Genomic DNA, 12,366 nt, shown 5'->3' with positions numbered 1-12,366 from the left:
GTGCTTGACCCCCAGCCAGAGGATCGTGATATGCAGTGCTGAGGATGGTACGGGAGTCAGAGGGGTTAAATGTGTGACCGCTTGCCAGCTGCAAGCCCTCCTTCTGGATGCCTCCAGTGGGATATTTGCCCTGAGCTTAAATGCCTTGCCTTCTGCCTCCAGAACCCAGGGGAATGTTCAGAAAAAATGCCATTTCCCTGAGGGAACAGTCATTCCCGGGATTTGTCTAGCGCCTCACTCATTACACACAGTCAGTAAATATTAAATGACAAAGAGAGGCCCTCTGGGGTGGCAGTGGTAGGGGAGGAGGAAACAGAGCTGCTACATTCTCTCCATCTGAGGATTTAATAAATGCTAGCCTTTCCAAAGTCACCTTTTTCCCAACGATCATTAGCACTGTTGCCGGGAAGGCAGGTTCAACTGTAGAACGATGGACTGAGATTTTTTGTTTTACAGCAGGGTCATTGGGAAATGTGGCTTTACCCCTTTTGGGCTAGTCTAAGAATTTTTGTATTGAGAAAATTAGAGGTTTTTTGGTGGGTTTTTGGTTTTGGGGTTTTTTTAAAGTTACCCTGCTTTTTGCCAGCTATCTTATTGCTCTGTAATTTTCCTGAACTAAACCTTTCCCTCAGATGAGTGTTGACACCCAAGGGCAGAATTTAACCTATATTTCCAATAATCTGTTTCTGTGCAATGTTCGTTGTTAGCTGGGTGCTGTATGAATTATTAAATCATCAACTAAAATTGAACGCATGGGGCCTTTCAGATTCAATCCTCATGTGTTAAGTGACTCCTTCCCCTGGTCCTTCCTATATTACTACTCCAGGAAGCCTTCCTTGACCAACCTCTCATCTCCACACCTTATTCTCCTTCCCTTCCCTGTACCTCCGTGCACTTAGATACCTCACCCCAATAGCATTTATGTGCATATCCTTCATCCTTAATTGCTTCTCCTACATGTAAATTTATTTTCATGTCTGTCTTCCCCACTCCTTCAGGGTAAGAATCTTGTTTACCAATTGTTTCGTACTCTGCTCCTAGTAAGCATTTAAAAAATTCCAGTGTTGTTCATCTTTAAAATTTTCATATTTCTGGACCCAGGTGCTGACATTTACTTGTACCTGCATGTGCATAAAGAAGTGCACCGACAAACCTGAATTCACATTTATCTTCAGATCGCCCCCTTGCAAGGAAGTGGGATTGGGGGTGAGACAAAAGACAGGACAGTCAAAAGATCAAAGCTAGGAGTCCTTGAGATTTTTAGACACAGTGTGTGACCTTGGTTGTGTTAAATAAACTCTGGTTCTTGAAGATGAAAGCAAGCAGGTGGGATCTCTCTCTCTCTCTTCCTTTCTCTCTCCCTCTCCCTCTGTCTCCCCCGCCCACCCCACCACCACGTCCAAGTGGGGAGCAGGTACTTCAGCCAGGGGTTTGGGGTGAGCAGGGGGAAATAGCTGGTTCATTCCCTTCCTGTGTACAAATGCAGCCAGAAGGAGGAGGTAGGATCATGACTGCTGCCTGATCCAGGTGTCCAGGCACCCTTTTAGATTCCAAGACGACCCAGTGGGAAACCCAAAAGAAACCCAAATAATGTGACCTCTCCTTCCTTCCTTCCTTCCTTCCTTCCTTCCTTCCTTCCTTCCTTCCTTCCTTCCTTCCTTCCTTCCTTCCTTCCTTCCTTCCTTCCTTCCTTCCTTCCTTCCTTCCTTCCTTCCTTCCTTCCTTCCTTCCTTCCTTCCTTCCTTCCTTCCTTCCTTCCTCCCTCCCTCCCTCCCTCCCTCCCTCCCTCCCTCCCTCCCTCCCTCCCTCCCTCCCTCCCTCCCTCCCTCCCCCCCCTCCTCCCCACTCCATTTTCTCCCTCAAGAGGTTGGTGCCCCTGGAGGGTGCCGCCCCCAGGAGTTCCAGTGTCTCCCTGATGGAAACTGCGTGCCCAACCTGTGGCTCTGCGATGGTGAGAAGGACTGCGAAGACGGCAGTGATGAAAAGGGCTGCAACGGGACCCTCCGGGCATGTGACCGGAAAACCAAGTTCTCCTGCCGGTCGACAGGTAAACCGAATGATGGCTCTGGCCCAGCCTGGTGACAGTGGCCCACTGCTGCTGTCACCTGGGAGAGCCCTACTCTCCTCTGCCACACAGGCCCGGCCAAGGGAGCCAAAGAGGGCAGTGCTCACCAGGGCCAGGATTCCCACAGGAAAACAGAGAAGCAGTGTGGCTTAGTGGCTAGAGCACGGGCCTGGGAGTCAGAGGATCTGAGTTCTGATCCCGGCTCTGCCACTTGTGTTCTGTGTGACCTTGGACAGATCACTCAACGTTTCTGTGCCTCAGTTACCTCATCTATAAAATGGGAATTAATACTGTGAGCCCCGTGTGGGAACTGGACTGTGTCCAACCAGTTTAGCTTGTATTTGCCCGAGTGCTTAGTACAGTGCCTGGCACATAATAAGCGCTTAACAAATACCAAAAATACCACCACGGAGCTTGAGTGAGCGTGCTTCCAGGATCCAGTGACCAAAATCACACAAACACACCTAGCCATGTGACTGCAATTCACAAAAATACAGGTATATGACCACTCTCATTCCGATAATGAAATATCTTTGGGATGGGCTTGAATGAATTCAGTTCTTGATTTCCTAAGTGTTATCTTTGGCTCTTTGTTATCCATGGTTCTTCCTGGCATGTTCTCACCAGCATGTGGTGTTTTCTTTTGGGGGAGCACAGGTTAGTGCAGAGAAGCAGCGTGGCCTAGAGGATAGGGTCAGAGGATTGAGGATAGAGTGACCTGGGAGTCAGAGACACCTGGATTCTAATCCTGGCTCTGCCACTTGTGTGCCGTGAGACCTTGGGCAAGTGACTCACTTCCCTGGACCTCAGTTCCTTCATCTGTCAAATGGGGATTAAGAGGATGAAATCCCATGTAGGACAGGGACTGTGTCCAACCCGATCATCTTTTATCTGTCCCAGTGCTTAAAACAGTGCCTGGCCCATAATAAGCACTTAACAAATACCTCAACTACTGTTACTATTGAGAATGTGAGTTGCGACAGAGTGAAGAGTTTGGACTGGAGTGAAAAGGGCTGACTTGTTGGAGGGAGAAATCTAGGGGAGAATCTTGGCGCTAACGGTCAGGAGTTTCTACTTGATAGGAAGAGAAATGGGAACTAGTCGAAAGTTCTGAAAAACAACAAGACAAGGGTGACGTTTTAGAAATGAGATCCAAGGCTGCGGCATGCTGAGTAGACCGAAGAGGGAGAGGCTGCAGGCAGGGAGAGCAGGGAGGAGGCTGACACGGCAGCCAAGCTGGGAAGAGAAGAGAATTAGAGACAGAGGCAGAGGCCTGATCCAAAAGGTCCTTATGGAGAAACCCTTTCTCATTTTCAGCCCTAATCCGAAATTCTCGCAGGCCTCCCCAAGGCACAGCTGTCTGTTGATGCTCATGGATGTGGAGGTAGAGTGACATCTCTCAGTCGCAGAAGCTGCATCCGCCGGGCTAGCAAACGATGTTGTCGGCCATGCTTGGCTCAAGCGGCCCAGAGCCAAGAACTCTGTTCCTCAGCATGGCCCATTCAAACCTGCTCCGTTCTGGAACTCAAGTCTGTCCTGTGAAGAACGAAAAGAATCTGACCCGTTTTCACCGTTGTCGTTATAATCAATTATTAACACTCTGTGGGATATAACTGTGGGGGTACAGCAGAGCCTCAAAGCCCAACTACTTAAATGTTTTTTCATGTCTTTGCATTATTAATAGTTGGCATTATTATATCAGTTATTTAGTATTTATGTATTTATTGAAATCCTGCAAGCATCATCTAGAGTGGAGAGAGAGACTTATGACCACCCTCTAAGGATATAATAGCTTGAAATTGCAGAATCCTTTTATTTTTTCCAAAATGATTACCCATCATCTATCTAACTTTGTCCTCACAACATCCCCGTGTGGTAGAAGAGGGAAAGATCATTATCACCGTTGTACCAAGGAAGAACCTGAGGTCCAAAGAGGTTAAGTGCCTTTGTTAAGTGCCTTTGTGAGAAGCAGCGTGGCTCAGTGGAAAGAGCCCGGGCTTGAGAGTCAGAGGTCATGAGTTCGAATCCCAGCTCTGCCCCTTGTCAGCTGTGTGACTGTGGGCAGGTCACTTAACTTCTCTGTGCCTCAGTTACCTCATCTGTAAAATGGGGATGAAGACTGTGAGCCCCACGTGGGACAACCCGATTCCCCTGTGTCTACCCCAGCGCTTAGAACAGTGCTCTGCACATAGTAAGCGCTTAACAAATACCAACATTATTATTATTATTTGTTTGAGGTCATGCAACTGGGCGATGGTAGAGCTGGGGCCACGGGCCTGAGAGTCAGAGGACTTGGGTTCTAATCCTAGCTCTGCCACTTGCCCGCTTGTGACCTTGGTCAAGTCACCTCACTTCTCTGGACCTAGTGTCCTCATCTGTAAAATGGGGATTCGATATCTTCGTCCCTCTTGCTTTGACTGTGAGTCTCCTGTGGGACAGGGACTGTGTCCAGTCTAATTACATTGTATCTACCCCAGGACTTAGTAGAGTGTTGGTGATTAACAGATATTATTGTTACTACTACTATTACAAAAACTTGGTTCCCCTGACTCTCAGACCAATAATCTCACCCCTAAGATATCCTACCCCCAATCTAGCTCAAAATTCACAATTGACAATGCTTCCTCCTCTGAAAAATAATGTAACTCACAGAAGTACTCTAGGCCACCAGTAAGCCACTGTAGTCCAATCATTTATCCCATCCAGATTTCTACCTCTCACAAGGAAGGCCAAAGCAACCCATCCGAGAGGCCTGGATAGTCTGCCCGGGGCGACACGCCTGCCAATGGAGAGCAGTCACCAACATATTGGGCTTTGTGTCCTTCGCATTCCTTGCCTCATCCGAGGCTTCTGCTTGAACTGATTTCATGGTCTGAAGCTGAACTTTCCTTTAAAGAAAGAGATAAGACAGAGCAGCTTTGAAGAAGTGAGAGACCATCAACGGATCGAAATCGAAGTGCACAAGTGCATTCTCAAAGCACTTTGGTTTCGACCCATCGATGGGAAGAGGGAAGGAAGCTCCTTTCCCTGAGCATGGAAAGTCTGGCGTCACCTCTTTCCTCTGCTCCCACACTGTCAGTTGTATTTATTGAGTGCTTACTGTGTACAGAGCACTGTACTAAGCACCGGAGAGAGTACAATATAATAAACAGACACATTCCCTGTCCACAAGAGCTTGCAGTCTAGAGAGGGAGCTCCTTGAAGTCAGGAGTCTCATCTTCTTACTCGCATATTCAGAGGGAGGGGTCCACCTGGCTGGTCCCTAAGGTGTCGAACAGCCTGAGGAGTACATGTCACCCATGGGTCAGCCTTGGAGATTGGCGGGAGTCCCTTGAGCTGTGATTGGATGCAGGCCACCCTGGTGGTGGCTTTGGGGCAGAGCCTGAGGGGCTTCATCTCGGGGACTCCCTCACCAGGACCCATTGGGATTGAAGGAGGTTCAGGGAAGTCACCCTGAAATTAGGTCCTGCCAAACCCCGCCGAGAGTTGTGAGTGGCTCCCAGAATATGTGGGGTTCAATCGAGGGTCTGCTAGTCGAATCAGGTTTTCAGTCAGAAATCAAGGGAAGCACGGTGACCCGTTCCCAAGCATTTAAAATAGGCCCTTCTCTCGTATTTGGAAACAGATATGAAAACACAGTTCATTTTGTCACATGAACCCAAGCGATGCTAAGATCAAGAAAGAAAGAAAAGATTTCAAGATTTCATCAAGAAAGATTTCACATTAGAGTTTTTGTGGATGAACAACTGTAATTCCAATGTGTAACTGTCTAAGTGCTAGCTTTCCCACCCCATTCCTTATGACTGTTAATCTATGCTAAATGGATGCCATTGTCTAATGAGAATTGAAGAGGGTTTCAATGTTCCACTCAAGCCAGGTGGTTTGAAAGGCCCAGAGGGAAGGGGAGGGAAGCCTCGGTCTAAGTTGAACCTCTCAGCCTGATCTTGAAAGCGGGAACCTCACTGCCAGGGGCACCAGCCTTGGGATTCTACGGGGCTCTCCGAGAGGGCTGCTCCAGAGGCCGGCCGCTGCCGCTGGCCACAGAGCCGACCCGACTGACCGACCGTCTCTGATGTGTCCAGGGCGCTGCATTAACCGGGCATGGGTGTGTGACGGAGACCTGGACTGCGAGGACCGGTCGGACGAGGAGAGCTGCGAGGTCTCTCTGTGCGGGCCACCCCGATATCCCTGTGCCAATGACAGCTCTGTCTGCCTGCCACCCGAGGACCTGTGCGATGGGCGGCCTCACTGCCCGGACGGATCTGACGAAGGTCACCTCTGCGGTAGGTGCCCCTGTGGCTCGCTGTTGGAGTGACCCTCGGCTTCCTGACGTTGGGTCTCTCCTGTGAGCCACTGATGTTCAGCCCACCGAGGGCCTATTTCTGACCCAGCCCAGAGTTTCTGTGAGCCGAGCCTTCTCCTTGTATTCACGGGGATGGAAGCAGAATGTGGAGAAGCAGGCCTGGAGACGGATCACCGGGGGTCTCAGCATCCAGAGATCAGAGCGCTCCAACTATGTGGGATTTTCTATGGCTAAACTGGCCATTCCATCAGCGGATGGTATTTACTGAGTGCCCCCTAGGCGCACAGCACTATACCAAGCATTTCGGGGCTTTCAGTACACCAGGGCCGGTGTGGCTCCTAGCATCCGATTCCAGATGCTTTGGGTGGTTTGAGCCTCTACATCGAGGACACGGGTGGCAGTGGGGAACTGACCTCTAGGCTAGGACCCCCGGGTCATTCTGCCCGGCCCCAGTTCTCTTGGTGCCACCTGCCTGGCCGGACCGAAACACGAGCCCCAAAGAAGGGTTGACCCCACCTTGTCGCTTCCCGCTCTACCTACAGATGAGTGCTCTCTGAGCAACGGCGGCTGCAGCCACCACTGTGCCGTGGTCCCCGGGAGAGGGGTCGTGTGCTCGTGCCCCTCGGGCCTGCAGCTGAGCACAGATGGCAAAACCTGCGACACCGTGGATTACTGCAGCAGCCACCTCAAGTGTGCCCAGGTGTGCGAGCAGCAGGAAGGTGCCGTGAGATGCTCGTGCTACGGAGGGTGGGAGCTGAACGCGGATGGGGAGAGCTGCACCAGCATCGGTGAGTCCACCGTCAGCACCCAGCCGCTGCTGACCATCGCCTCCGGAGCGTCGTTAAAGGGCGGACCCACGAGGGTGGGGAGGCGGAGGGGTGGGGGCCTTTCCACTGTGCTGAGTAATCAAGCGGTGGTATTTATCGAGTACTTACTTTGTGCATAGCACTGTACTAAGTGCTTGGGAGAGTACTCTACAACAGAGTTTGTAGACACATTCCTGGGAAAACGGTCCTGGCTTCTGGCAGCATCATTCTGGACAGTCCTCCTCGGTCGGTGTCCGCTGCCTGGGGCTGACCTGTTTCCTTTTGAGGGTTCCCTTTGATTCCCTGGGGTGTCAACATCCAGAGCCCTGAGCACTCAGCCTAAATGATCCACATTTTGGGGAGCACAAAGCTGGGCCCTCTCCTGATTGTAAGTCGGGAGGCAGTGGCCCTCCCCAGAGGGGAGATGATCCGTGGGGGAGGAGGGGTGGGGAAGAAGGACTTCCCGTCTGTGATAGGCTCCAGAGTCCCCTCCCAGGAGGGCCCCGTGACGCGCTTGCATTTCCATCTAAGCGGCCGCCGGAAATGACTGTCGCTGCAGATCCCTTTGAGGCCTTCATCATCTTCTCCATCCGCCATGAGATCCGCAGAATCGACCTGCACAAGGGGGATTACAGCCTGCTGGTGCCCGGCCTGAGGAACACCATCGCCCTGGACTTCCACTTCAACCACAGCCTGCTCTACTGGACCGACGTGGTGGAGGACCGGATTTACCGCGGCCAGCTCTCGGAGAGCGGAGGTCAGGACTCCCGGGCCGGCCGCCGGGCTGGAGGTCTGGGTACGGCGTCCTGAGATTGGGGTGGCTGCTTCGTGGGTGTCGGGGTTTCAGCCCAGCCGGGATGTAATTGGGTCAGCGCGGTTGCCTTTTGGATGCTGATGAAGTCTGAAAATTGTGAGAGCGATGGGGGACTGGAGGGACACGTCGTCACTCCCCAGGCACCCGGTGGCGGGGGAGACCCTCCCCCCATCAATCATCCCACCCATCAGTGCAATTTATTGAGTGTTTACAGTGTGCCGAGCACTGTGCTCAGCATATGGGGGATCACCTTGTTCTCCCTGGTCCCTTGAGGGTTCAGGATTCTCCCCGATAGCTCAAGGGGTAGACACTCCCCAGATGACGTCTAAGTCAGAGCTTTTAACTGTGAGCAGTGGTGACACAGGTGAATTTTTCAAGCCTGCCATTTGGTCCATAAGGGCTCCTACAAGTCTGCGGAGATGACCCCCAGAGGTGATAAATTCTCCCAGGTCATGTGGGTTGCATTCCAGAAGATTCCCATGACCCAGGAGATGCACACACCATCACGCCTGCCGTGGCCCCATCATACGTATGTACATCTGCTTCTCCCAGCATCCTTCGGCGGTGTGTATCCAGAGAGGCCGGTGATGTTGGTAGACTGTCTCCAACTCTCCAACAGCAGCGCTCTAGCCAAAGATAGGTGCAGAGATAAGATTTGCTAAGATGGGTTGGGCATGCAGTGATGGCAGGTAGTCCAGAGAGAAGGGGTTGCTATGGCAGTGATGGCAGAAAGTGCAGTGAAAAAGTGTGCTGTGGAGGAATTGGTTGGATTGGTGTGGCAGTGATGATGGAGGAAAGAGCGGAGCAGTGGAACTAGCCCAGTAACGTAAGAGTGCCCTGAGGGCCAGACAGGCCCCATTATGGACGCCAGATGTGTCCAACTTGGAGCCGGGCACTCCCCCTCCAGTTTCTCTCCTTCCTTCCAGGAGTGGGTGCCATTGAGGTGGTGGTGGAGCACGGCTTAGCCACCCCCGAGGGCCTGACCGTCGACTGGGTCGCCGGAAACGTCTACTGGATCGACAGCAACCTGGACCAGATCGAAGTGGCTAAGCTGGACGGCACCTTGAGAGCCACGCTGATCGCCGGGGCCATGGAGCACCCCCGAGCCATCGCCCTGGACCCGCGGTTCGGGTAAGGGGATGCCGACCCACCCCGAACAGTTAAAAGCCTCAGCCTCGAGCCCTGAGCAACTTTTTTCCCATCAAACCTCGAGTGTTGGCTGCGGTACCCGGCAGGGCGCTAGGTGAGATGCTCCACCTAGCGATGCTCACCCGCACTTTCTGGAACAGAGTCCTACCTGGCTGTCCTTCACCTGGTCAGATGGTCAGACGTAGGCAGGTGGTTGCTGGGACTCTGACCGTGACAAAATTCTTTATATTCATGTCTATCTCCCTTCTGGAGTGTAAGCTCAATGTGGGCAGGAAATGTGTCTGTTGTAGAGCTCTGCTGTACTCTCCCAAGTGCTTAGTACAGTGCTGTGCACAGTAAGTTCTCAATAAATACGATCGATTGGGGGAAAGTCGCATATACGTGTGAGTGAGAGAGAGGATCTGTCAAAGTGATTGTGCGCACACGTGTGTGGGTGTATTAGTGTAGATGTGTGTGTGGAGATGGGGGAGGGGGAGTGATGCTATTGCATTTCTCCTTCCTCCCCGAGACGCCTGGTCTTTGGGTGTTCTTGTGTCCAGCCGTATTAAGAGGGCAGTGACGAGTTTCGGGGAAAGGGCAGCGTTGGTTGGAGAGGAGTCGGCCGGCAGATTTTCACGTGGGGTCCCCTGCACATTATGACCCTTAAAGCGAGTCACGGAGAGCCCCAAACCCCGATCGGCGCCACGACCCGCTCAGCCCCTAGGCTGGCTCGGCCCGGGCCACGGGCTCCTGTGAGCATCTGCAGCTATTGCTCCGTTGAGAATGGCGAACATCAAGGTGAACCTTGGGCACACTGCGCTCCTGGATGGCAGTTCTCTTTCCAAGGTGGCAGGGCTTCCCCTTAATGAAGGCTGGGGTGTGGAAAGCGAGGGCAGCTCCCCCAAGAAAGCTGGCGATTTGGCATCATTATAAATAATGGAAATGCCTAAGCATTCAGGATAATTATTATATGTACAAGAATGATAGGCGGTATCAGTATTTATGGACCATCTCCTTAGTGCGAGACCACCTTACTGAGGTGCTTGAAATAGTACGATAGAATCAGTAGACCTGATCCTTGCCCTCAAGGACCTTCACTCGAGCAGGATAAAAGTAAAGAGGGAAATTAGCCAGACCAGGAGATTCCACCTGCAAAGGCCTGTCTTTTTGCCTTGAGGTTCCAGATGAAGTGGGGAAATCTCTGAGAAGTGGAGTTTAATGGACTGCCTTAGAGAGCATGAGGGAATGAAATTTTAATTTTCTTGAGATGAACAGTTGAGGATTAATAAAGTTAATTTTAGGAGATTTGAAATAGAACTACTATAATTCACCAAACTGGAGAAACTAGCTCTTTGGGCTCATGAAAATATCTTCCTTGCTTTTATTTATTTGGTCAGGGAACGTGTCTACCAACTTTGTTATATTGTATTCTCCAAAGCGCTTAGTAAATGCTCTGCACCCGGTAAGTGCTCAATTAATGTGATTGATGGATTTACTCCTGTTCCCCAGCACCCAGTACAATGCCCTGCTCCATGGTTTAGTGGATAGAGCACGGGTCTGGGAGTCAGAAGGTTGTGAGTTCTAATCCCGGTTCTGTCACTTGTCTGCTGTGGGACCTGGGGTGAGTCACTTCACTTCTCTGTGCCTCAGTTCCCTCATTTGTAAAATGGAGATTGAGACTAGACTGTGAGCCTCATGTGGGACGTGGGCTCTGTCCAACCCCATTTGCTTGTATCCACCCCAGCACTTAGTAAATGACTGGCACACAGTGAGCATTTAACAAATGCCAGAATTATTATCATTATTATAGTGGTCCTCCAATAGCTACTTAAAAAAATGTTGTCGAAGGTGATGACTTTAGGCCACTGAGAAGCAGCTGGGCAATTCAACTTGAACTCTTCTTGGTTTTGTCTGTTTCTGACCAGACGAAACTTTTCTGGGTTCCCCCTGGACTTTGATTGACAGGTGCAGCTTAGAAGCTGGAGTAGACATTTGTGCTCCGACATCTACGGTGAGACACCTGGCCCTCCTGGCCCTCCAAATAGGGTCGGTTCCCCCCACATGATCACTTCGAACCCTAAACCGACTCGGCTCCTAGCGTTATTTGGCTGGAGCCGTTGGCCACGACTTTGGGATTATGGATCAGTGACCTAATTTTGAGCCACGACAGTGTATTTTGGCCTTCCGCAGGCAGACCTGATGGATGATAATGGCCCTTCCCGAACCGTAATGGCCTTTTGTCTAATGGTCTCCTTAAAGATTCTGTGGTTTATGGCTCATTGACCCCATTTAGATCTGCCACGCTGAGACAGATGAATGCTGGGCCTGTTGACTCAGTGGGCCAGAGTGGCTCAATCCAGGCAGCTTGGCTGATCATAACCAGGCCACCTGGGTGCCCTAAAGGAGTCCAGTGGGAGTGAGGGGTAGCACAAGTGAAGGAACCGGAGGAGAGCTATCGGTCTAGAAATTTATCCAGACAAAAGTGCCTCCAAATCTACTCTATAAAGGGTATGAGAGATGTATTTCATAATTGTGGTATTTGTTAAGCACTTACTATGTGCCAAGCATTGAGAAACAGTTTGGCCCAATGGAAAGAGCCTGGGCCTGGGAATCAGAGGACTTGGGTTCTGGCTCTGATACTTGTCTGCTGTGTGACCTTGAGCAAGTAACTTCATTTCTCTGGGCCTCAATTACCTCATATGTAAATGGGGATCAATCCTACTTCCTTCTATTTAGACAGCCTCACACAGGACAGGGATTGTGTCCAACCTGATTACGGTGTGTTTACCCCATTGCTGGTTATAGTGCTTGGCACATAGTAAGCTTAACAAGTATTGTTATTATTATAATTATGATTTTCCATTTTCCCCTCCTCAGACTCCTCTTCTGGACAGACTGGGACGCCACTTTTCCGCGCATTGAATCTGCCTCCATGAGCGGCGCTGGCAGAAAGACCATCTACAAAGACATGAAGTCGGGGGCGTGGCCCAATGGGTTGACCGTGGACCACTTTGAGAAAAGAATCATCTGGACAGATGCCCGGTAAGGCGACTCTGGACTCACCAATCGAAAATCAATTTATGAATTATTAAATAATAATAATAGCATTTAGTAAGCATAATGATGGTATTTGCTAAGGGCTTACTATGTGCTAAGCACTGTTCTAAGCATCGGGGTAGACACAAGATCATCAGGTTGTCCCACCTGGGGCTCACGGTCTTAATCGTCATTTTACAGATGAGGTAACTGA

General features: G+C 50.9%; 1 protein-coding gene across 1 annotated transcript in view; it reads left to right on the top strand.

The window, feature by feature from the left end:
• LRP1B (LDL receptor related protein 1B) overlaps positions 1-12,366 on the top strand; it is a 389,846-nt gene that overhangs the window by 159,821 nt on the left and 217,659 nt on the right. Inside the window, 6 exon segments of the mRNA XM_029072223.2 lie at positions 1,865-2,047; positions 6,148-6,348; positions 6,911-7,156; positions 7,734-7,931; positions 8,915-9,119; positions 11,994-12,158. Of these exon segments, the coding sequence (XP_028928056.2) occupies positions 1,865-2,047; positions 6,148-6,348; positions 6,911-7,156; positions 7,734-7,931; positions 8,915-9,119; positions 11,994-12,158 (1,198 nt within the window).

This window comes from Ornithorhynchus anatinus, chromosome 9, assembly GCF_004115215.2.
Source record: "Ornithorhynchus anatinus isolate Pmale09 chromosome 9, mOrnAna1.pri.v4, whole genome shotgun sequence".
Taxonomy (NCBI): Eukaryota; Metazoa; Chordata; class Mammalia; order Monotremata; family Ornithorhynchidae; genus Ornithorhynchus; species Ornithorhynchus anatinus.
Note: the sequence above shows the minus strand (reverse complement) of the source record. Positions and strands in the feature narration are given on the sequence as shown.